Source organism: Chelonia mydas, chromosome 8, assembly GCF_015237465.2.
Source record: "Chelonia mydas isolate rCheMyd1 chromosome 8, rCheMyd1.pri.v2, whole genome shotgun sequence".
In the NCBI taxonomy this organism is placed as follows: domain Eukaryota; kingdom Metazoa; phylum Chordata; order Testudines; family Cheloniidae; genus Chelonia; species Chelonia mydas.
Genome location: NC_057854.1, coordinates 14,105,181 through 14,131,646, shown reverse-complemented (window position 1 = coordinate 14,131,646; position 26,466 = coordinate 14,105,181). Strand labels below are relative to the sequence as shown.

The 26,466-nt window shown below is 39.6% G+C and overlaps 1 protein-coding gene across 17 annotated transcripts in view; it reads left to right on the top strand.

Moving 5' to 3' along the window:
- The window catches only part of RAPGEF6 (Rap guanine nucleotide exchange factor 6), a 232,601-nt gene that overhangs the window by 147,057 nt on the left and 59,078 nt on the right, over positions 1-26,466 (top strand). For all 17 annotated transcript variants that reach the window (XM_037906909.2, XM_037906912.2, XM_037906907.2 and 14 more), the window contains 8 exons: positions 17,394-17,574; positions 18,437-18,573; positions 19,282-19,440; positions 20,541-20,693; positions 21,257-21,421; positions 24,355-24,462; positions 24,836-25,039; positions 25,669-25,777. In XM_037906909.2, coding sequence (XP_037762837.1) covers positions 17,394-17,574; positions 18,437-18,573; positions 19,282-19,440; positions 20,541-20,693; positions 21,257-21,421; positions 24,355-24,462; positions 24,836-25,039; positions 25,669-25,777 — 1,216 coding nt within the window. The remainder of the gene's footprint in view (positions 1-17,393; positions 17,575-18,436; positions 18,574-19,281; positions 19,441-20,540; positions 20,694-21,256; positions 21,422-24,354; positions 24,463-24,835; positions 25,040-25,668; positions 25,778-26,466) is intronic.

Sequence of the window (26,466 nt, the reverse complement as noted above, 5' to 3'; positions counted from 1 at the left end):
TTTCATTATTTAAAATGTTGGCAGTAGTTTAATAGTTATCATGCAAAGATGGTAACCAATTTAAGAGTTTAAGTTAGGGAGTTCTAAGGGTTTCTTTTAAAAACAATAAATACAAAATATGAAGATACTGTATTAGTTGAGCGACTATGAAGAAAACAGTTTATTTTAACAAACTTGTACTCTGAAAATATTTGGTAAAATAATATTGGGCTTTGGCAATCAGTTTAGTTTCTTGTGAATACTAAACTTCTTCCATGTATACTAGAGGTAGCATTTTAAGTTCAGTAACAAAACTAACATCAGCAAAAGAAGAATAGTGTTTTGAACACACAGAGTTTGATTAAGGTGACCTAAGCTTGAAATGAAACATTTGAATTAATAGAACCTTAAACTTGTTTATAGAATGTTTTTCATTTCTTTCCGACGGTTGGTGTGATGCTAATGACAGAAGTAGAGGTCAGGAGAGGATAAGAAGTGGAGATTGAGAACAGTGGAAAGTTTTGTTACCTCTTTTGCAAGTTTTGTTAACATGGTTTAGATTTCTCCGTGCTATAATGTTGAAAAGGAGTTTTGCTCGTCCCAGCTGTTTCTCTCTCCAGGATGTTAAACAGGAAAAAAAACACTCCCCTGTTGAATTCTAGATCAGCAGAAAATTATTGCTGTCTATGAGAATTTCTCTGACTGTATAGCATTAAACCCTTAATTGATTTCACAAACAAATGAAAATAAGTAATCTAAGACTTTCCCCGCATCATTGCTAGAACAACAAATGTAGACAGAGCTTTCAAACTGGCTGTCCATGGTGTTGTGCCTGTGTCTATAACATCAAGTGAATGACCACAGCTGACTGTGTTCTCATTTTATATGTATAAGTGGTTTCATATTAGCAATAAGACCCATCAGATGGTGAACTTTAAGCCAGATATTTTCTTTCTCTTATGGATAAAACTCAGTGCTTCATTTCTTGTAATGCTTCCCTAGCAAAGAGATAAGCAGAGCTGTGTGAAATAATCACATTTAATCTCAAACCTAACCCATTTGATCCTCCAAGCGAACAAGTATGGCTCAACTAATTTCCAGTACCTGTGGAAGAAACTTCAGGGTACAGTTCACAAGCAGCTTTTCACTCGTGCAGGGAAGAGTTCACACAGCCACAGGGTAGTTCACTCAAACACCTTGACTTTGTTTAAAAAGTTTGGTTTTATTAATTGCTTTTGCTGTAATTTCAGACTTCACTATTGTAGTTTTGTTTAATCAGTGCAGTGAATATTTTATTCTAACAGAACATGAAAACAAAACCAGTGACATTATATGAATGCCTCCTAGAGTATTAGAATATCTCTCTCTAGATAAAGAGATAGGTTTCAGAGTAACAGCCGTGTTAGTCTGTATTCGCAAAAAGAAAAGGAGTACTTGTGGCACCTTAGAGACTAACCAATTTATTTGAGGATAAGCTTTCGTGAGCTACAGCTCACTTCATCGGATGCATACTGTGGAAAGTGTAGAAGATCTTATTATATACACATAAAGCATGAAAAAATACCTCCTCCCACCCCACTCTCCTGCTGGTAATAGCTTATCTAAAGTGATCACTCTCCTTACAATGTGTATGATAATCAAGTTGGGCCATTTCCAGCACAAATCCAGGTTTTCTCACTCCTCCCCACCCCACCCCCCCCACACAAACTCACTCTCCTGCTGGTAATAGCTTATCCAAAGTGACCACTCTCTTTACATTGTGTATGATAATCAAGGTGGGCCATTTCCAGCACAAATCCAGGGTTTAACAAGAACGTCTGAGGGGGGTGGGTGTAGGAAAAAACAAGGGGAAATAAGCTACCTTGCATAATGACTAATCCACTCCCAGTCTCTATTCAAGCCTAAGTTAATTGTATCCAATTTGCAAATGAATTCCAATTCAGCAGTTTCTCGCTGGAGTCTAGATTTGAAGTTTTTTTGTTGTAAAATAGCGACTTTCATGTCTGTAATTGCGTGACCAGAGAGATTGAAGTGTTCTCCGACTGGTTTATGAATGTTATAATTCTAGACATCTGATTTGTGTCCATTTACTCTTTTATGTAGAGACGGTCCAGTTTGACCAATGTACATGGCAGAGGGGCATTGCTGGCAGATGATGGCATATATCACATTGGTGGATGTGCAGGTGAACGAGCCTCTGATAGTGTGGCTGATGTGATTAGGCCCTGTGATGGTGTCCCCTGAATAGATATGTGGGCACAGTTGGCAACGGGCTTTGTTGCAAGGATAGGTTCCTGGGTTAGTGGTTCTGTTGTGTGGTATGTGGTTGCTGGTGAGTATTTGCTTCAGGTTGGGGGGCTGTCTGTAGGCAAGGACTGGCCTGTCTCCCAAGATTTGTGAGAGTGTTGGGTCATCCTTCAGGATAGGTTGTAGATCCTTAATAATGCGTTGCAGGGGTTTTAGTTGAGGGCTGAAGGTGACGGCTAGTGGCGTTCTGTTATTTTCTTTGTTAGGCCTGTCCTGTAGTAGGTGACTTCTGGGAACTCTTCTGGCTCTATCAATCTGTTTCTTCTGTGTATATAATAAGATCTTCTACACTTTCCACAGTATGCATCCGATGAAGTGAGCTGTAGCTCAAATAAATTGGTTAGTCTCTAAGGTGCCACAAGTACTCCTTTTTCTAGATAAAGAGAGAGGGTTAGATCTGGAGCAAAACATTGCACTTGAGGAGGTAGGCATTGTTTATGGTACTTCCCTCTTCCCCAATCTTCCTCAAATTCAGGGACCTGCTAGATGTTGAACTGGCCCAAGTTTGTGTCATCTCAGGGCTGCACTTACACACACTGGCAAGTAATAGCCCTCAAGGAGCTGATCTGCCAAGAAGGATTACTGGAGCATGTTGTGCTCCAACTCTGCCCGTTCCTGTCCCTGACAAACACCCTGCCTGTCCCCAGCCCACCCTGAAACAACCCCTGCACTACAAAAAAAGCAATCAGGTTCTTAAAAGAAGAATTTTAATTGAAGAAAAAGTAAAAGAATCACCTCTGTAAAATCAGGATGGTAAATACCTTACAGGGTAATCAGATCCAAAACATAGAGAATCCCTCTGGGAAAACCTTAAGTTACAAAAAGACACAAAACCAAGAATATACATACCATTCAGCACAGCTTATTTTATCAGCCATTTAAACAAAACAGAATCTAACGCATATCTAGCTAGATTACTTACTAAGTTCTAAGACTCCATTCTTTTTTTGTTGTCGGCAAAAGCATCACACATACAGAGAGAACCTTTGTTTCTCCCCCCTCCAGCTTTGAAAGTATCTTGTCTCCTCATTGGTCATTTTGGTCAGGTGCCAGCGAGGTTATCCTAGCTTCTTAACCCTTTACAGATGAAAGGGTTTTTCTTCTGGCCAGGAGGGATTTTAAAGGTGTTTACCCTTCCCTTTATATTTATGACAGCAATCAATGCAGTGGGTGTTGATTTAGCAGGTCTAGTGAAGACCCGCTAAATCGATGGCAGACTCCGGTCGACTCTGACTACCTCTCCAAGAAGAGTAATGTAAGTTGACGGGAGAGTTTCCCCTGTGGACACAACGCAGTGAAGACACCGTGGTAAATCGACCTAAGCTACGTCGATTCCAGCTATAGCGTAACTTTAGTCGATTTACCCTGGTAGTGAAGACAAACCTTAAGTCTGTTTAGAGCTGCTGAAGCGGCACAAAGGGAGCTTAAGAAGAGTCAAGGAGCTGGCCCTTTGCATCTATAGCTATTCATGAATCTATAAGTTTTGACTTGCTTGGAGTGCTACAGAAACTGTGTTCGTCAACAGATTGCAGCATGCTGTTTTTAAGATCAAGAAAATACATTGGTTAATTTAATTCAAAACTATTAATTGAAATGTATTTATTTTGCATGAAGTGGCAGTTTTTAAATTTTATCTTAAAACTTGCACCCATTACTGTAAGTGCACTGGAGTGCTTTTTGCAAAATTTTGCAGTTTAGATAGAAACAGGGGAAGTTAAATAGTCAAGAATATAATGACTTCCTCAAGGACACCCACCTGATCCCTGTCGCCTTTGAGGAAAAGGGTCTTGTTCCTAGCTTAATAACGGTTTTATGTATCAGTTGTAAGATCTTGCAGTGCCTTTGTTGGCTGCCACACTATTATTGATTGTCAAATCTTGATTTACCTTCCTGCTGTCCATTTAGTTTTGCCATACGTACATACTATCCATCTTAATTTAGCCTCCCTTTGAAAAAAAGGTCAGGTACTTATAGTGTTACATTTCTATAATTTTACTATCCATAGTTTATAACTTCTTAATAGTTAAAATATTATTGGGTTTTACCTTGGTTCTTGAGGACCACGAGATCACAGCTTTGGTGTAATACTTCCCTTCTTGCCAGGAATACTGTCAGCATTTCAGAGAATAGAGCTGGTTGTTAACTTGTGCTACCTATGTTGCTTTCTCATTGCCTACTGAGTTGACATACCTCTCGTTTTCATTTAAACTTTAAATATCTCTGCTGTGTAGTGGTAGTGACTGAAGCTGTGTTCTTTTCCCTTTGGCGAATTTGGAGACTGGAACACATTGTTATATGCTAACAGTTTTCAGACAGATGAAACTTTGGTCCTAAATAGCTCTACATGCCCCTGAAGTATATTTTGTCTTAATAATATTAGGTTTCCTTTGTAACTTAAATGCTTTATAAGAGTTAAAAGTTCCAAAAGTTTATTGTGACATACTGATGATGCCTATATGTTTTTAAGAGGATTTGAGTGTGAATTTAAAAAAAAATCAGGCCTAAAGGAGGGCACGCTATTCCGTAGTACTATTGTGAATTAAGGAGATTGTCGGCAAGGCCATTTCTTCATTCCTCTTAGACTATTTCCCTGGAATAGGCTAGCTTCTGTAAAAAAACCAAAATAAATACGTCCCTTCAACTAATTTATGTGCAGTTTGGACTTGGAGGCTGTTCTTATTATTGATCTCGTGTTGGTTAATAATTAATGTTCATCCACAATGGTAAACAAGGTGACAACTGCTGACCTTTTCGTAATTGACATGTGCTTAGAATTGTTTGGCTGTCTGTTCTTTGCTCTTACAGTAGTTCTACTTAATATGAAATGAAATGTTAAATCATTCATAGAGTAGATTAAGTTGCTATTTTTATTTTGGTGCTGGTTTGTGATACTGATGCGTTTTATTTTCTTAAGGAGTAAATATTAGTCTGTTTAAAGTACTAAACAGTTTACCTCTCAAGAGTCTTTCAGATCTACAACATAGGTCAATCCGAAGGCCATAGCTTTTTGCAAATGCAGTTTTGTCGCCTTGTTGTTTGTACATTTTGTATATAAATATGTGTAATTACAGGGTTGTGCTTGTATTATGTAAAATTTGAAAACTGAAAACTAAAGTTTGCTGTCTGTTGGAGTTAGAGTTTGACCTTCCAGACATGGTGTGTAATGCCCATCATTTTACTCAGGCTTCCCCCCTGCCCCGCCTCCTCTCCCTCCCTCTCTCTCTCTCTCTGTCTCTTAGGTAAAGGCTAGTTTGTTAATAGGGTTCCCCGCCCCTCCAACCCTCATCCTGCAAGTCCTTATTTGTGTAATGGTTTTGTGGAGCTGAGTCAGTGATTGCATTCTGCTGGTTATCAAGGGATGGTGACATTTTGACCCCTTATTGCCACTCTATGTATCAGAAATTAAATAATTGCATATTTATCAGGTAAATGTGCTCAAAGCTATGCAACCGGCACACATTCTGTTAATTGAAAAATAAATAAATCAGTGGATTTAACAATTAATCAAGGAATTTTGAAGTTGACAGTGTTAGTAATAATGGACAGTAGAAACAGCTGTGATATCATTCTTGGCAGCAGGAACAGCTGTTTCTACAGATAGCTCAATGTGTGCTGTCCAAAGCCCCCAGGTTTTCTCCCATCACTATGTAACCTGTGAACACTTTGTGGGCCATCTGCAAGTGGTCCTTGGGACACAGTTTAAGAACCATCTATTATTTCACAGGTAATTATTTGTTCACGGGCATAGTAGACTAGGGCATAATAAAAGAAAGTTCACTTTTACCCTTGGGGAATGACCTCACCGCACATTAAGTGGTGGGGGGCCATTGTCTGGCTTGTAGGAAAACATGTCACCCTAGAGAGCCAGAGTGACTTGCTGGGGCAGTTTCAGACTGGGTCTGCATGGACTATCGTCATATCTATATTGTTCAGAGGTCTGGGAGGCGATTGCTTCTTGTCCCTTCCCCTTATGCATTCCTGAAGCGGCTGGATACAATCTAGCACTTCTTTCTTTTGCTTGTAGAAAGAAGGGTTGCATGTCTTTGATTGGCTGATTGTCACCTAAATCAGAAACAAAGAACCCTCCTCCCCTTATTATGCATATATGCTTAAGCTTTAGTATTTTAGCTTGAGCTTGTCAAACTGGGAAGTGAGGTCCACAATCTGTATTGCTATGATTGAAAAACACAATACAAATTCAGGCTATTTAGCTGTAGAAAGGTTGGAAATCATTGAATAAGGTACTGTGCTGCTGAGACTCTCTCCAAACACAGTTTGCACTTGAGCTTTATTCCAAAGCAGTTAATGCAGGGGTGGGCAAACTACGGCCCGGGGGCCACATCCGGCCCTTCAGACGTTTTAATCCATCCCTCAGGCTCCCACCGGGAGCAGAGTCCGGGGCTTTCCCTGCTCAGGCGCTTCAGCCAGGGAGCGGGATTGGGGGCTTGCCTCCCTCTCTGCATGTGCCGCGGTGCCGCACGGCTCCTGAAAACAGCAGAGTGTCCTCCCTCTGGCTCCTATGCGTAGGGGCAGCCAGGGGGCTCCACACGCTGCTCCTGCCCCAAGTGCTGCCCCCGCAGCTCCAATTGGCCTGGAACCATGGCCAATGGGAGCTGCAGGGGTGGTGCCTGGGGATGGGGTGGCATGCAGAGCCACCTGGCTGCCCCTCTGTTTAGGAGCTGGAGGAGGGACATGCCGCTGCCTCCAGGAGCTGCTTGAGGTAAGCACCACCCGAAACCTGCACCCTGAACCCCTCCTGTGCCCCTGCCCCAGCCCTGGTTCCCCTCCTGCCCTCCGAACCCCTCAGTCCCAGCCCGGAGCACCCTCGTGCACCCCCATCCCCTCATTTTCAGCCCCTCACCAGAGCCTGCACCTCCAGCTAGAGCCCGCACCCCAACCTCCTGCCCCAGCCCAGCGCCCCCTCCCGCACCCTGAACTCCTAATTTTTGGCCTTACCCCAGAGCCCGCACCCCCAGCTGGAGTCCTCACCCCCTCCGACACCCAACCCCCAATTTCATGAGCATTTATGGCCTGCCATACAATTTCCATATCCAGATTTGGCCCTCAGGCCAAAAAGTTTGCCCACCTCTGAGTTAATGTGAGCTACATAAGCTAGTAAAGTGATGTAATATGAAGTAGGTTTCAGAGTAACAGCCGTGTTAGTCTGTATTCGCAAAAAGAAAAGGAGTACTAGTGGCACCTTAGAGACTAACCAATTTATTTGAGCATAAGCTTTTGTGAGGTACAGCTCACTTCATCGTTAAGACAAACAAGTTTGTTTCCATTTACAGGAGATAATGCTGCCCTCTTCTTATTTACAATGTCACCAGAAAGTGAGAACAGGCATTTGCATGGCACTATTGTAGCCTGCATTGCAAGGTATTTACATGTCAGATATGCTAAACATTCATATGCCCCCTCATGCTTCAGCCACCATTCCAGAGGACATGCTTCCATGCTGATGATGCTCGTTTAAAAAAATGTGTCAATTAAATTTGTGACTGAACTCCTTAGGGGAGAATTGTATGTCCCCTGCTCTGTTTTACCCACATTCTGCCATATATTTCATGTTTTAGCAGTGTTGGATGGTGACACAGCACATGTTCATTTTAAGAACACTTTCACTCTAGATTTGACAAAATGCAAAGAAGGTACCAATGTGAGATTTCTAAAGACAGCTACAGCACTTGACCCAAGATTTAAGAATTTTAAGTGCCTTCCAAAATCTGAGAGGGACGAACTGTGGACATGCTTTCAGAAGTCTTAAAAGAGCAACACTCAGATGCAGAAACTACAGAACCCGAACCACCAAAAAAGAAAATCAACCTTCTGCTGGTGGCATCTGACTCAGATAATGAAAATGAACATGCTTTGGATTGTTATTGAGCAGAACCCATTATCAGCATGGCTGCATGTCCCCTGGAATGGTGGTTGAAGCCTGAAGGGACATATGAATCTTTAGTGCCTGTGGCACGTAAATATCTTGTGACGTAAATATCTTGCGACGCTGGCTGCAGCAGTACCACTTTCTCACTTTCAGGTGACATTGTAAACAAGAAGCGGGCAGCGTTATCTCCTGCAAATGTAAACCAACTTGTTAGTCTGAGCGATTGGCTGAACAAGAAGTAGGACTGAGTGGACTTGCAGGCTCTAAAATTTTACATTGTTTTATTTTTGAATGGAATGCAGTTTTTTTGTACATAATTCTATGTTTGTAAGTTCAACCTTCGTGATTAAGAGATTGCACTACAGTACTTGTGTTAGGGGAATTGAAAAAATACTATTTCTTTTGTTTTGTTACATTGCAAATACCTATAATCAAAAATAAATATAAAGGAGCACTGTACACTTTGTATTCCAAGTTGTAATTGAAATCAATATATTTTAAAATGTAGAAAAAACATCCAAAAATATTTAAATTAATGGTAATCCATTATTGTTTAACAGTGCGATTAATGGCACGATACTTTTTTTAATTGCTTGACAGCCCTAATATTTATATTAAGAGGTTAACGTTTAATGTAATATGTTGATATTGCTCACCACAATGCTTTGTTCTAGGAATAAGAAGATATTGCAACTGATTGTGATGTAATCAATCAAAATTATTCCTTGTAATGTAAATCAATGTTCAGTCTTCCAAAACATAAAAAGTATTCCTACCACACAGTCTTTCAAGGGCAGTGCAGTGAATGATCTTTATAATTTTTGATGATTTTTTGTTTTTTACTTTAATCCTAGATCTTTCCTAGCTATTTACCACTCTAGTTTAGTCAAGGATCGTAACTGGATGAAGCTCTATCTTGAAAAAAGGGAATTAATAAATCTATGAAGATGATTTCTTCCCTGATCTGCACACTTGTATTATCTGATCAACAAGGAGGTTTGCAATAGTCTTATTTATTTGTACCAATGAAACACAGATCTGCAACAGTTGTGGCACAATGGTATAATGGAAGAGTTTAGTTATGTTACTTGTTCCAGGTTCCTGAGCAGAGTCTAGAAGTCAAGCAGTTAGACATAATGTAGTAGTCATTGTCCTTATCTTCAATATTGTAATTTACTGTTAAGGACAATTAAAGTGCAAGATTATATTATCTCTCTCTCTTTCTTAATGCCTACCTCCCTGGTAGACTTTTGGATTGAGGAAGACCAGTTCTTCGCCAATATTCAGTTTACTTCTCTGTTTAGACACAACATGATGGAGAACTTTGTCTTGAAAGATTTACTTAGGAACATATTCCACTGGTATTTTTTCATTAGCATTTGGATTTCACTCTCTGTTCAGCTTACATACCCATAGTCTTGTACTTACCTTACCAGAATGTTACTTTTGATAAATACTTTACAGGCAGTGTGATTGAGTGGATAGAGCAGTAGACTGGGACTTGGGAGACTGGTTTGACTCCCACTTCTACCACTGCTGTGTGAATCTGGGGAAGTCACTTTACCTCTGTGCCCTTCAACCCTTTGTCTGCCTTGTCTATTTAGATTGCAAACTCTTGGAGGAAGGGACTATTTCTTACTATGTGTTTGGACAGTCCCTAGCACAGTGCTCCACCAGAGTCATTGCCTTAATACATATAATAATTTAGCAGAGTGTTAATTCTCTTGTAACATGAGATGGGCAAAGACCTTGGTCTTCTCTGAGAAGGTCCACAACATGTAGAGGATACTGCTGACCAGGTGTGTGTGTGGCAGGGAGGTGAATTCACCATGTGTAGATTAAGAATATGGATATGTGCAGCTTCCTAGTGCTAGCCTTATGTTAGATTATTCCATTTTAGTTGTAAAAGAATCACACAATGTGTGTAAAATTAACCACCTTTATTTAGTCCTCTAACAGAAAACAACACGAAACATAATATCTTGGGTACTCTGACTGAATTCAGTCAGGTTGTCATTGCTTTGTGTGGGTTGCTTAATGTTCTGTTCATCTAATTTTGTTGAGTTTATATTTAACTTTATTTTAGCTCCCCTAACTTTACTTTAGCTCCCCAAACACCAAAGTCTCTCTTTCAGGTTCTAGATTCAATTATTACAACAAAACTTGTCTGAAGATAGTCTTAAAATGGAAATATATTGAATAGTCACTGAGAGCTTTGGAGCCCAACATTCTTTACTTTGTTCCTCATTGTGGCAAATTAAAGCATTTTTCTGCTCTGCGGTGGTTGTTTTTTGTTTTTTTTCCTAAGAAATGAAATTTTACTTTTTCAGTACTTGGCTCAGCTGATTTGATCTGCCATAAAGCCCCAGGATTATTACAAATATAGCTCAAGCACCAGTAATAGAAAAAGTAATTTCACTTTTTTAACACTTCAGTTTCGTAATGCAAATTGTATATAATCTCCATTGAAACAGCAAGTGCTTTGGAGAACAGGATTAGAATACAAAGCAACCTTGACAAATTGGAGAATTGGTACGAAATAAACAATATGAAATGCAGTAAAGACAAGTGCAAAGTACTTCACTTAGGAAGGAAAAAGCGAATGTACAACTACAAAATGGGGAATAAATGCCTAGGTGATAGTACTGTTGAAAAGGATCTGGAGTTTATAGTGGATCACAAATTGATCGAGTCAGCAATGTGATGCACTTGCTAAAAAGGCTAATATCATTCAGGTGTGTATTAACAGGAGCCTCATATGGAAGAGACACAAGGTAATTGTCCTGCTGTGCTTGACACTGGGGAAGCATCAGCTGGAGTAGTGTCTCCAATGCTGGGCACCACAGTTTAGGAAAGATGATGACAAATTGGAGAGAGTCTAGAGGCAAGCAACAAAATGATAAAAGATTTAGAAATCTGACCTGTGAGGAAAGTTTAAAAAACCCGGGCATGCTTATTCTTGAGAAAAGACAACTGAGCAGGGACCTGATAAGTCTTCAAATATGATAAGGGCTGTTTTAAAGAGGGTGGTGATCAATTGTTCTTCATCTCCGCTGAAGGTAGGAAAAGAAATAATGGGTAATCTTCAGCAAGTGAGATTTAAGTTAGATATTAGGAAAAGCTTTCTAACTATAAATATAGTTAAGGTGTGGAACAGGCTTCCAAGGGAGGGTGTGGAATCCCCATCAACTGAAGTTTTTAAGAACAGATTGGACAAATGTGTCAGGCATGGTCTAAGTTTACTTGGTCCTGCCTCAGCATAGGGGTCTGGATAGATACTTTAGATTTATAGATTTTAAGGCCAGAAGGGACCACTATGATCATCTAGTCTGACCTTCTCCATAGCACAGCCCCAGAATCTCACCTGCTTCAAGCACATAACTTTTGGTTGAGCTAGAGTAGTTCTAGAAAGACATCCAGCCTTGATTTAAAGACTCCAAGTATCGGAGAATCCTCCATATCACCAGGCAAGTTGTTACAATGGTCAGTTACCCTCACTGTTAACAATTCTTTTCAGCGTTAACCCTTTTTGTGTTTCTCTCAGCTTGGACAATGAAAACCAGGGTAACTGGTTCATTTTTCCTTTTAGCTGGTTTCACTCTCTAGCTTTCATGCACTAAAGCAATGCTTTGTGTAAGTCCTTCAGAGGAGGGGCCATGTCTCTCCTTATTTTGGGTAGCACCTAGCACATATCTGGACCTTTGCAACCCAAACATTTTAATCGTTTGTCAGATGCTGCAGGGGAAGGTCCAAACACCAGTTTTCATTTCACATTAATAGAGAGATCTCATGAAAACTTTTGCTACATTTCATGAAGATTCCACAAAGCTGATTATGGGGCTCAATCCACTTGACTCTATGCCATTCACACTGTATTTGTGTTTCTGAACATCCTGCAAGACCTCCACTGAGATCTGTAGGCAAAGTGAAATTGTGCAGAATTGGGGGCTTGGGGCCATACTCGAGGATCCATCTTTAACATGTGGGTTTGTATTTTTAAACTTACATCGGAGGTCTCTTCTGGACCTACGTTTCTGTGATTCTAAATAGGAATAAGCTTGCAGAAGTGACTGAGATTTCAGTAGTATTAAGTATGTAGACGCATTTGCCTATGATCTTATGTAGTTATCAAAATAGTGCATCTAAAATTGTATTATGTAGCTGAACATATTTCTGCTTGCATGATTTTGTTTTCTGTTGCCAATGTTACCCTCTTCCTCTCAGTTTCGTTTGACTTCTCAGCATCCATTGATTGCAATAAAATTGTTGCTGTAGGCATCCGGTCCTGGCTAATGTTACACATTACAAGACTGTTGTAGCATTAATCAAGTGGTGTGGGGGCCGCTGGTGTCTTTACTGATAATCCTAGTCTGTTTTTGGTAAGTGAAGTTTTGAAGAGATAAAGGTAGTGATTATGCAGTTTCTTATTCCTTTTAAGAATATCAACAGGTGACTGGACTTTCTGGGCATGCAACGTAATCTCTAGGCAAGATTTAGCTTTGAGAGACTGTATTGAGTTGATCTATAACTTTGGTTATGTGATTCCATACAAACTTTTTGTAGTAACTCTAATAAACATGAATGAATCTACCAGTACTGAGAAAGATGCTGCATGGAGAATAGAAAAACAATTGGCTTCCAAAAACTTGGTACATCTTTACTAAATATACCAAGAAAGAAGCCATATAAGATTTGTAGGACTGTCCAGTAGTTAGAGGAAAAAATTCTGCTGTAGTAGCAATGTATTACAGCTATGCTTAAAAAAAGCTTGACTGATGCAGTTTTAGCAATATATGTTTTTTCAAATGACTGGTGAATGGGACCAAAATATTGTATTGTCTAGCAAAACTATGTTGACATTTGTGTCTCATTCCAGTTTCATAATAACATTTTTAGATTACCTACGATAAACTAATTTGGGTGCTTCTGTTATTTGTGCTAGAATAATAGGGATTATCCATCCAGTAGCTATTGCCAACCTAGACACAGAACAAACGAGAGCATTCCTCCACTACGCAGCCTCACCACCCTTACAAGTCTCACAGAGACAGCCCAGGCCAACCCTCAAACATCGGCCAGGAACTGTCCACAGGTGCTAGGTCATAGGGCAGAATGTACCTTTGTCACCCCAAACGCTCAGATGTTTGTGCAGTGTCTTCAGATGTGGCTCACTTCTGTCTGTTTCCCAAACAGGGACAGATTAGCTAAACTGCTATCACTGCCCTGCGCAGTAAAACACTCCCTGGACTGATAGACCCATCCAATGTCCGAGCAGGTGTTCCTTTTGTGCAGCTGCTGCTGACGGCGACTCTAACGATGGATGCCTCCTTAATAGGCTGGGGAGCTCACTTACATGACCACAAGGTTCAAGGGAAGTGGTCTTCCACAGAAGTGACCCTCCACGGGAGCTAAAGGCTGTCTTTTTGCCTTTCATCAAGAACATGTACACGAAGGTCATGACGGACAATGTGACCTGTATGTTTTACATAAACCACTGGGGGTGCCAGATCTCTCTCCTTCTGTACCAAACCACTCAAACTTTGAAATAGGTGCATCCGTCACAACGTGCTCATCACAGCTGCCTGTCTACCAAGGACACAGAATGAGACATCCGACAGTCTCAGTCAGAACTTTTCTCACAACCACGATTGGGAACTGAACTCAGAAGTGTTACAAGACATATTTGCCCTTTGGGGAACCCTGATTACAGGTCTCTTTGCTATTTACAGACATAAGAAATGTCCTTGTTACTGCTCCAGGGCCAGCCTGGGGAAACATTTGCTGGGAGATGCCCTCATCCTCCCATGGGACAAGGACTTCTTGTATGCCTTTCCCCTGTTTCCTCTTCTGTCCAAAGTCCTGTTGAAAGTTGGACGAGAGAAAGCCAGAATTATTCTGATTGCCCCCTACTGGCCAAGGCAAGTCTGGTTTCCTTACCTGACTGAGATGGCAACATGTCCTCTAGTTCCTCTTCGGCCCATTGCCCACCTGCTCTCTCAAAGCGACAAGCTGATCCTTCACCCCAACCTGTGGTCCCCCGCCTTCAGGCGTGGCTCCTTCTTGGTTCCAAGACTTAGAGGCAGAATGCTCTGATGAGGAGAAAGATGTGTTGCTGCATATCCAAAAGTCGACTGCTTGACATACTTACCTACAAAAATGGAAACAATTCCAAGTTTGGTGTCATTCTAAGCATATAGCCCCAACCTTGTCTTCCCTACCTCTGCTTTTAGACTACATTTTAGACCTCAAGAGATCAGAACTCTCACTCAGCTCCCTTAAGGTACATCTTGTGGCCACAATGGCTTTCCACTGTCAGGTAGACAATACTCAGTGTTCGCTCACCTGCTGATATGTAGATTCCTTATGGCATTGGGAATCTCTTCCCACATGTGAGACCACCCTCTCCAGCCTGGGATCTTAACCAAGTTCTCAGGGCTTTGATTAGTTCTCCCTTTGAGCCCATGGCAACTTGCTCTCTTTTACACCTGTCCATGAAGACAGCATTTCTAATTGCCATCACCTCAGCTAGGCACATAGGAGAAATAGTGGCCCTGATGGCACACCCTCCATACATGGTCTTTTTTAAAGACAAAGTAACTTTGAGGCTGCATCCCAAGTTTCTCCATAAAGTTACCTCCACTTTCCATATGAATCAACAGATCCATCTTCCTGCTTTTTCCCAAAACCACAAAGTGACAACAGGGGTCTCCTGGATTCTCGATTCTGGATATGGCAGCTGTTAGAAGAGCACTAGCATTCTACTTGGACAGGACTAAGGAGTTTAGGAAGTTCTCTAAACTCTTCCTTTTCCTCATGGAAAAATCCAAAGGCTCCATGGTATCAGCTCAAAGACCATCCAAATGGGTTTCAGGTTGCATTAACCTTTGTTATCAAGGACACAACCTGCTGCCTTTGTCCAGAGTCTGTACACACTCCATGAGGTCAATTTCTACCTCAGTCGCATTCTTTAAAGATGTCCCTGTCTCAGCAATCTGCAGAGTTTGGGGCTTCTGCCCACACTTTTGCAGCTTCCCATGCCATCTTCTGCTCCTCAGTACTCTGTAATAACAGACTCCACTCTCAAGTCCCAGCCCTTCCTGGGAGATACTGCTGTGAAGTCACCTACAGTGGAGCACCTATAGGGACACTACTGAAGAAGAAGAGGAAGTTGCTCACTGCAAGAATCAGGAAAAATTAGATGTAGTCATATCACAAAGAGGATGTTAGTCGCCTTGTGAGTAACGATGATTCTTCGAGATGTGTCCCCTGATGGGTGCTCCACAACCAGCCCTCCTCCCCTCGACTTTGGAGTTCTCCCTAAGGGGCTCTGCGGTAGAGAAGGAACTGAGGGGGGGTTGCCCGCACATGGCTAGATAGCTTCAAGGAAGACACAGGGGAGAGAGGGCAGATATGCAAACTGAATGGACACCAAATGACCTCACCCCACATGAAGTGGTGGGGGCCGTTGTCTGTGTTGTAGGAAAAGGGTGTGACCCCTTTAAAGGCTAGAGAGCCAAAGCGACTTGTTGCAGCAGCTTCAGACCAGGTAAGCATCCCATGGTCACCCATTTCTCCAATCCCCACTGGTGACCAGAAGAGATGCAGGATTATTTAGTTCCACTCCAGTGTAAGAAAAGCCCTCTTTTACCTATACCAGGTGGAGCAGCACCTACCCTCCCACCCATTGTGGTAGTTAAATACCAGGTTTTGTCATGATCTGCTGTGGGTGTTATGCTAATCGCTCCTTTCCTGGCGGTCTGTGAAGGACTTTTTCCTTCCCTGCAAGATAGGCCAAGGAGATGGTTTTTTCACCTTCCCCACATCAGACTGGGGGCTTATTTGGGGGCAAACATAAAACGGTGCTTAGGCTATGATGTTGCAATGTCCAGTGCAGGTGCTCTGTAGGGAAGGTATACAGTGCTGCAGAGGTCCAGTGCAGGTGCTCTGTAGGGAAGGGATACAGTGATCAGATTAAATGCATTGGTAAAGGACTTAAAGGACGTGGTCTTTAAAGGAGCAAAAATGAGGGATTTTTGGCTCCTGTGATTGGTATGGCAGGGAGCCAACCCCCCTTCTTTTATAGCCCCTCCAACCCTCATTTGGGGATGGGGAGTGGCCAGGTCACAGTGGTAGGTTGGCTGGGGACCACGAAGGGTAAAGTGGACAGCAGCTCACCCCCTCATCCCCCAGTATAAGTACAATGATTATGGAATTATCTTACTTTTATCTGCCAGGTACTCCCAGACATTTGGGAATAAAGTTGTGACCTAACTAAACCATTTCCAGTGTCTCCTGCTCTTCTTCTGTCATAGATTTAGTTGGGGATTGGTCCTGCTTTGAGCAGGGGGTTGGACTAGATGATCTCCTGAGGTCCCTTCCAACCCTGATATTCTATGATTCTAGTTGAACAACTGAAATTAAACTCTGGTATCCAAAGCTGAGCTTGTACAATAACTATACTACATGCATCTGACAAAGTGGGAATTCACCCACGAAAGCTTATGCTCCAATACGTCTGTTAGTCTATAAGGTGCCACAGAACTCCTTGCTGCTTATACTACCTAGGCTTCTAACAGCACTTTATCTTCCAACTACACTGCATGATCTTTCAATGGTTCCCCAGCTGTGCCCCATTGAAATACTTGCCAGAAACAGACAGGAGTGGAGGAGCTTCGTCACTGCCCTAAACGCCAGAGGCGTAATGTGTACATACTAACTAACTAACTAAACTGTATGAATTGTGGTTTAGATCATTTAGATAATTTGAGTTCAACCAGCAACATATAAAATTGCAATGGTTGTATATATGTACAAAGATAGAGAATGTATGGTGCAAGATACTACTTTTGTTTTCCTAAGTCAGGGATAACTACAATTCATGAGTGACAACACATATAGTCATCCCTGATTTATGAAAAAAATACTTCTCTGTCCTCTTATGTACGCTTTTTATATAAAATATAAAAACAAATGCATTTACATGCACCAGATAGATATTTATACCAGTCTTTCTGTAATAGTAAATTGCATTTTAGTATCTTTCCTTAAGTGTTCAAGTGGTAAACATGTTGAGCTATCATAACTTGTAGCTCATAATTATTAGTCAAGGGATACTTTTTCATTTTTGTGGTATAAACTGACTGGGACTATAAGCTGAGGCCATAAACTGTTAAACCTGTGTAGGAATTGAATTTACTGCCTGATCATTTCTTTTCTACAGGCTACAGAAAGTGATATGGGAGATGTAGATTTAACAGGCCTCCCAGAAGCACCTGTGGACTCTGAAGATGAAGAAGAAGAAGATGAAGATATTGACAGAACTTCAGATCCGTTACTGGGGCGAGATGTTGTACGAGAGTGCCTTGAAAAAGAACCTGCAGACAAAACAGATGATGACATTGGTGAGAGAGACCTTGATATGATCTATTTTATAACTCAAATAATAAAGACTTCTTTGAAATCTGTGTAAGTACATAATTATTAATAAATAGATAGCTTTATACCTATAGATGATGCTTTTCAGAGATTTTTTACAACTCTTGTTGTCCCAAAGAATTTATAAACTAAACTAGACTATTATTCTCTTCTTATATTTATTATGAGAAATTAGGTGTTTGAAAATATTAGCACTGAGATGCTAAATACTTTGGTGATTACAGTTTGCTAATGTGGGGAGTAGGGAGGGAGTAATTTTAACTACCTGAAGCTGGCAAATTTGTTTTTGAATTTTTGGCAGGGCTGATATCACGGTATAAAGAGGCTGAATTTAAGTTCCAAGGAGTTTGAGTCAAAAAGAGATTTCTGCAAGCGCCAAGCTAAAGTTGGCATTAGTTTAACACTAAAATAAAAATTGAAATAGTTTATACTTTTCCTCTGGTTATTTCTCTGAACACTGAAAAATGATTTCATGTTATTGATATTATCTAGCTTACAATCATCATTCAGCAAAAATACTTTATAACTTTTCTAAAGGCTTGAAGTTCAAGTGCTTTTACGCTTAGCTTGATGCCATAATTTTACGCTTGATGCCATAATAGTCAATCAGAGCACAATCAAGATTGAAAAGCCAGGTTCCTTTTATTAATGTTGATTGTAAAATGCATGCTGTGCTCATTTAGCCACAGGCACTAATAGTGATTGAAATACCACTGAGCAATTCCTTCAGTGAGTTTAACTCTGAGGTTTAATATACCTGCAGGGGTAATGGTACCTTAGAGGCATAGGCCTTGCAGTCTTCAAATCAATGTTTCCTTTATCTATTAGAGCAATTACTGGAATTTATGCATCAACTCCCAGCCTTTGCAAACATGACCATGTCTGTAAGAAGAGAGCTTTGTTCAGTTATGATATTTGAAGTGGTAGAACAAGCAGGAGCCATCATACTTGAAGATGGACAAGAAGTAAGTTATAGAACATAACATAATTTAAGCACTGTATTATACTGAAACTCCGGGTATTAATATGTTCAAATCTAGACATACAATAACATTAAACAATTTGTATGTATAGTACTTGAACAGTAATCTGCTATATTACAATTTATTTGTGTATCCCTACCTAATAGTTAGGGGTTATTTTACAAAAAAGTATTTATAATGTCATAAAAGAATGGGTCATTTCTAGCAGTAAAAAAATAAAATTGTCTGCCCACGAAATAATATCCCTTTTCTGAAGTAACCTTTTAAAAAATGTTTTTGATCTTGTGCAGTTGTTACCCATTGGCTTAACTCAACTCTCCTCTTGTGCAAATTTGAGTTTCCAGTGATCATGTTTTAATGCCTATGTAAAAAATATAGTATCATGCCATAGTCTTCGTTGTCAAAAGGGTAGCAACAGGACATGCAAATATTTGGAAATTATTAGCACTTGGTAGATTGTGGAGCTAGAAATAAGCTTTTTTATTTTGGCTCATCCTTCATTTACTGCTTACAAGTCAGTGGACAGTAAACAGCAGTCCTTGACATGTTGTATTGAATGAAATGTTACAAAATTGTAATGACAGCATATTTACTACCACATGGGTAAATACTTCTGGGAGATAAGCATTGAATCATCTTTCTTATTAGAACTTGCTGAGAGATCCATACTTTTTTTAAAATTCATTCTAGCTTGATTCTTGGTATGTTATTTTAAACGGCACGGTGGAAATCAGCCATCCAGATGGGAAAACTGAAAGTCTCTGTATGGGAAATAGTTTTGGGATTACCCCTTCTTTGGATAAACAGTACATGAATGGAGTGGTTAGGACCAAAGTAGATGACTGTCAGGTAAGATTATACCTGTGTATAATTTTCTCACAATTTTAAACAGTTAATAAAAAAGATAATATAGTTTCATCTAACATAATGATATTTATTTCGGAAATAGAATGAAGGAAGTTGGCACTTGGTGGGGGTGAGACACTTGGAAGGGTGGGCACTCTGTTAAGTTAGGGCTTGTCTACACAATGCGTTAGTCTGCAATAGAGGGGTGTAAATTCCAGTGCACACTAGCATGTTGTGCACTAAATGGCTCATGTGGGCCCTGGAGGCACACATGAAAAAGTAGGATTGCCAACAGTCCCTTATTAAAAGGGATGTTTTCCACTCTGTGCAACAAGATCAGGAGTTGCTGAGCGCTGCAAAAAGCAGCAAGAATTACCGCTGGTGATTGTAGGTGAGTACTGATTATTATTATTATTTATTGTTATCATAATTATTATTAATAATAATATCGGGAGAAGGGGAAGGACGGGGATGCTAAAAAACAGTCCCTTATTTTTGAAATGCAATATTGGCAACCCTAACTAAAAGTTCCCTCTTGCAAGTTACAGGGCTACATTAACACACACTAGGGAACTTTTGGTGTGGGCCAGCAGGGTCCACACAGGCTAGTTAGTGCACAACAAGCTAGTATGGACTAGAATTTATACCCTTCTAGTGCAAACTAAAACACCATATAGACAAGCCCTTAGTTGTCGGTTCTCCCTTCTTATTTTGGAACAATTTTCTTGTATATTACTATCATCTGAGAAACAGGAACTTCTGTGTTGTGCTGAAGTAGCTGTTTACCACTTAAGGTCATGGTATTTCTGTGTGTTTGAAATGCTTTAAGAACAGTTAAACAGAAAATATCCATTTCCACTTTTTACAAGCTAAGTTCTCTTTTAAGATTGGTCTTTGCACAGTTACATTGTAGTACTGTATGAGGGATTATCAATTTAACTTGGACTCTGTTTACAATTTAATATCTAGTGGAACTGGACAGGACTGGACTGATGTCAAATGATATGCTATCGCTATTGCACTACATTTGCCCAGGTTTAGTGCGTGGAGATGTGTTTATGTACTACAGGTTTATTAATTGTCCCCATATTGTTCTGGGTCAGTTTGTTTGTATAGCCCAGCAGGATTACTGGCGGATTCTGAACCATGTGGAAAAAAACACTCATAAAGTCGAGGAAGAAGGAGAAATTGTTATGGTAAAGGAGCACAGAGAGCTAGATCGCAGTGGAACCAGGAAAGGACATATAGTTATTAAGGTGATTTTCTTTATTTACTTAATATTCTACCTGTCAATCGCTAAAAATGTAATTTGTCAGAAAATACAGTGGGAACCTGGAACAGATATTCACATTTGTCTGTCTGTCCTACAACAGCTCAATAGAGAGTTGATTAGAAAGGATTTATATTTTTATATAAATACAAAATCTGCTTCCTATTAATAAAGCAGGATCTATTCAGTACATATTTTCTGGTTTTATGTTAGAAACCACTGGTTAGTGTCTTTACATGCATTAATCTGTGTTGTGTTGGATTAGAAGAGGGATTTTAAAACATACTAAAAAATCGATGGAGTGTTATTGTGTGTGCAAACCAAATGCCATTATAAATGCCAAGATAGTACATAGTCTTACAAAATGTTTAATATGTGAACTGAACTTAAACACACTGATGATACTTTTTCTTTCTAAGAGTTTATCAGTCACTCAGTATAATTTGAAAAAAAAAGTGCACTATGCATGCTTCAAAGCCTGGATATCATCACTGGGGTGATGATACTGTGTGATACTTCCTGAAAGCCTTTTGCACTTCTATTTTTAAGGCAACACCAGAGCGACTCATCATGCATTTAATAGAAGAACATTCTATTGTGGACCCAACTTATATAGAAGATTTCCTTTTAACATATAGGACATTTCTATCAAGCCCATTGGAAGTTGGGGATAAACTCCTAGAGTGGTTTAGAGTGGACAACCTCAGGGATAAGGTTGGTGTCAAATGAACAGACCAGCTTTTGTGGTGAAAATATTATCAATCTTTAACCTTTTTTTGTGGTGCTGATAAAGTCTGACTGTTCCATGATGATCTAAAAATAAATATTTTTATAGCAATATATTTCAGTAGCATAAAAAGGTATTCTTCCACATAGTTGCACACATGTAAGTTTTGATTCTAAATTCAGATATGCCAGATCATAGCCTCTAAAATGTGTAAATGCTGATCTTAATATGTAAATGCCAGTGTATCTGAAATCTAAGTCAAGACCTATTGTTCACAAATTCCACATAGAGCAAATATTTTCAACTCTCTCATATTCTGGGTATAATCAGCCCTCTCAGAAGACCCATTTTTGCCAGTAATTCAGGTCAAGTAAGTGTCCATAATTTCCTGGGCATATCACTGTTGCTTTCATGACAGCATTGGACCTATCTTCCATTGTTTTCTTGGAAAATAGCTTTTCAAGGCTGGAAGTACATTTGATTTAAGCAGCTTTCTACAAACCATGCACCTGAAGTTATGCCACCACAGAAAAGGGTTGTAGATGGTGCAATTGATGAAAGTACAATACTTCTGTATATGGAAGTAAGTGAAGTTCTGTATGAATATACACGTGCACACAAAATAAAACCTATATGGTCTGATGATTTTTGTTCTTAGCCTGTTCAAAAAAGATGGCAATAATGTTCTTAGCTGACTTTTTTCATATATACTAGAGTTTACCTGGAACAAAACCTGTTGACCAGCGAAGGAGCTAGTATTTAAAATTACAGTCTTTTCTGTGTTTTGCAGCTAATTTCATGTTGTTCTTTCTCCCTTTTTTGTGCCATGCATTTTGACAATTAGTGTTAGTTGTTTTTTTTTTAAATTAAAAATGTGAAAATTGTGTAGATCCACAGAGAATATCTGGAATAACTGCCACATGATTTTAGTAGTCTGTCTGACCTGATTATTCCATATTGTGACAGAATGTACTTCTGTGTCCACATCCTACACACTATTGTAATAAAGTATTGCTTGTGAGATACCATTTAAAAACTCATATTTTGCTGATCAGTAATGTCATGGCAAAATGCACATAGCAGTATTGTTATTCTATGTGAAGTTATAAACATAAGATGAGGTCATGACTAAAACTATGTTTTCCAGGGGAGTCTGGGGAGTGGCCAAACCAGTCCCTCAAAGACAAAGGGCAAGCTGACACTTCAGGCAGGTGTAAACAAGGTTGATGGGCCATTACTTGCTAAGTGGCCATTTTTTTTGGCAGGAAAAGGGATGGGGCAAAAAAATCTACATCTTAGCACAGAAACAGCATGGAGTTTCCTTCCACACAGACTGCCTGTCATCCTGAATTTCATCTGGAAATGTTTTCCAAGGGGGAAGGAACTGACACTATAAAAGGGGGAACAAACACCCCAAGGCACCCCTCCTCTCTTGCTCTCACTCTCTTTGTCCATTGATTCACTGCACTAGAAGGAACAAAGAAAGCAGCCATTAAACAGAAGAAGGGGTCTTGGCCTTATAAGTTTGGCCACTAAGACTGTTGAGTGCAAGTGTTGAGAAGAACTTTCTTTCAATTTAAAATAGTTTGTTAAGTTAGGCATTAGTTACATTTATTCTTTTATTTTTCTTGTAACCATTTCTGACTTTTATACCTCATTACTTGTATTCATTTAAAATCTATCTCTTTTTGTAGTTAATAAACTTGTTTTATTTAATCCAGTGTGTGTGTTTGGGGAAACTCCATTTGGGATGATAAAATATGTGCATAATATTCCCATTGATGAAATAACAGACCTATATAAATTTGTATTGTCCAGGAGAGAGCTGGGCAGTTCAGGGCAAATATTTCAGGGGCAAAATCTGGGATTGGAGGTGTGTTGGGGTCACCCTGCAGTATAATTCAAGCTAGTAAGAGCCTAGGTGTGGCTGGCTGACTGCAGTATACACGCAGACATATAACTGGGAGTGACTTCCATGCCGGAGGCTGTTTGTGAGCAATCCAGACTGGAAGCTACAGCAGCAAAGCATTGTAAAGGACACCCCAGGCTAGAAGGCAGGGGTGACACAGCTGCTCATTAATCTGGATTGTGCCCTGGGTATGTCACACACATGTCAAGCACTTTAAAGATTTTTCTTTTCTGTGCATAATGAAGAGTGACTTAAAATGGGCTGAGTATATAGATACTAAAAATGACTTGGGAGGGGGCTGGGTTGGATAACATTTTTACCAATGTGAAATTAAAAGCACTATGCATACAGCAACTTTTTTGTGGACTTGCAAAGAAAGAAAACTGTCTCAGCAAATAAAATAGGAAGTAATTTATTTTTAGACAAAAGAAACTGCTGTAATTGTTGAGCACTTTTGTTTAATAGAGATTTGAGCAATTGACAGGCTGACTATATTATGAGAGTTGTATAGTATTTCTGAAGCACAGTCAACTGCATTGTCAAAAAATGGAGATAAAGGTTCTCAGGATGTAATGTTTTATTGTTACTATACATTTCCTAGAAATGCTTAAAAAATTGACTGATCATTCACAGTGGCAATTTGAAAAGTGTAAGGTTTCTGAATTAAGCAAAACTAAAAGTACTAGAAGGGAAATTAATTGGCATTGACTTTGTGTCACTGTAGATAGTAGCCCAGCCCCTCAGATCAAATTTGATTTTTTCTTTTCTGATCAGTTTAATTGTGCAGTGGAGGAAAATGACTCAGGGATTGTTTAAAAGCAGTAAAAGTGACCTCTGCTTTTGGTTTACTTCTATGAAAAGTCTGTGTAACATCAGTGTCGAAAATAATGGCATATCAGATTAAATCCACATAAACAAATGTGTTTACAACGTACATCATCTTTTTCCTTACTATTAACTCCAAAACCAACCCATCCCAAAATCACCCTCATGTTTATCTTGTTTCTGAAGGTCACCAGAGTGGTCTTATTGTGGGTGAACAATCATTTTAATGATTTTGAAGGAGATCCTGCTATGACACGATTTCTGGAAGAATTTGAAAAAAACTTGGAAAATACGGTAGGACTAAAAACTATCAGTGTCATGCTTTCCACTGAGGTGGGTTTTTTTCCGTCTGTGATTTAAGAATATTTTAAAAAGTCCTTGCGCTAGAAGAAGACAATGTACAGTCAGCTTTTTAACACAGTCCTATTTGGTCTAAATTGTACATATGGTTGTACAGAATCAACAGAAATGAGTAGTCTATACATTTTACTTCTCTTAATGGTATTTCAAGAAAGAAAAGGGTTTGGGGTTTGTTTGTTTTTTTTAGTAAGAATTGGATCCTTAAGTTCATAGATCCTTTTTTCTGTGGCATTGTTCTTTTCAGTTGTTGTTCCAATTCTAGATGAAGAAACATTGCATTCCTTTGTGTGTGTCTTCTGATTTACAGAAAATGAAGGGTCACCTCAGGTTGTTGAATATTGCCTGTGCTGCCAAGGCAAAGTGGAGGCAAATTACTCTGCAAAAACCTTCCAGAGACTCACCGCTCTTTTTCTGTCTAGTTGGAGGAAGTGACAAGGGTTTTGGCATTTTTGTAGAGACCGTAGAAACAGGCAGCAAAGCAGCAGAAGCTGGACTTAAGCGTGGTGATCAGGTAAGAAAGTGCATAAAATTATTCATGTTTCAGATGTAATTTTAATAAAAATCCCTCCTGGTTCAACCGTGTACAGTAAATGCCAGATAACATTTGTCTGAAATATAAGACTTAAAATATTACTAATTTGCTCACTATGTTTACCAAACTATGTAGTATTTTAAAGATTTGCAGTTTGCATCTACAGTTCTCTTCTATAGCTAATATATATATGAAAAAACCCCCAAAATATCCTAATCATGGTTTGTTTTAGGAAACACTGGTAAAAAGGGTTGTAATGGGGTACACTCACTCTCGCGAGTGCCCCCTAGCCGAGACTCTTTGCTTCTCTGGGCCTTTCTGGTCCTGCCTCTTTAGCTGTGCCACTGAAAGACTTCAGTTTCCCTTCTGGGTGCGTCAAAATCCGACATGTTTGTAGGACATACTTATATTTAAATTGTAGCAGCTAATTTATTTGGATATTTAATAATGCATGTTTTCATAATACCACTCTGATATGTAGCTGTATTGTAACTTCTGAAGCATTTCTTGTATCTCTTTTATAATATTAAATAGTAAATGTAGAGAATGGAAAACCTTTTCTGACATTTAATCTAAAAATTCAGGTTTTTTTCTGTTTCTCCTAAAAGATAATGGAAGTAAATGGACAGAACTTTGAGAACATTACATTTGTAAAAGCTGTTGAAATCTTGAGGAACAATACTCATCTTTCCATTACTGTAAAAACAAACATTTTTGGTGAGTAGGCTTGCATAGCCAATGTACCTTACATGTGAGAAAGAAGACAAAGTTCCCTATGCTGAAGGCATCAGGGCCCCACTAAGTTCCACCCAATTTCCTGTGACCCCAAGGAGCCGTTCTAGGAGTTGATGATCACCAGATCCCAGAGGCCATGTCCCTTTTTTGCCTGGGTACTTCCCCTATGCCAGGATCTGCATGTGGGGGAAGGTGGGAGGGGGCATAGAGGCAGCATAACCAGCTCTGTGCTCCCTGGGAAATCCTCATGTGACCATTTAAGCAGCTTTATGGGGCCTTCACACAAAGGGGCTGAAAGGGGGCCGATAATCTGACCAAAAGTTTATTCACAAATCCTCTCTCTCACTGGTTTTGACAAGAAATAGCAAAAGATGTAAAATCAGGTTTTTTAAAAAACTTAATAATGGGTGTGAGAGCCATAACATCTTTTTACATCTGAAAGAGAAAATAGAGAATGTATAAAGTATATGTGCAATATCCATTTTAGCTTTACATTGTCATTTATTTATTTACAAATAACTTCTTAAAATCTCTGTCAAAATATTGGTTACTTTTCTATAACCCAGGGCATACATGGTCTGCATCCAAGAACACAAATACCACTACAGTAAGAACAAGATTCCCCCTAAACATACATGGTTTCTTTTCTTTGATTTATGTTATATCTGAGG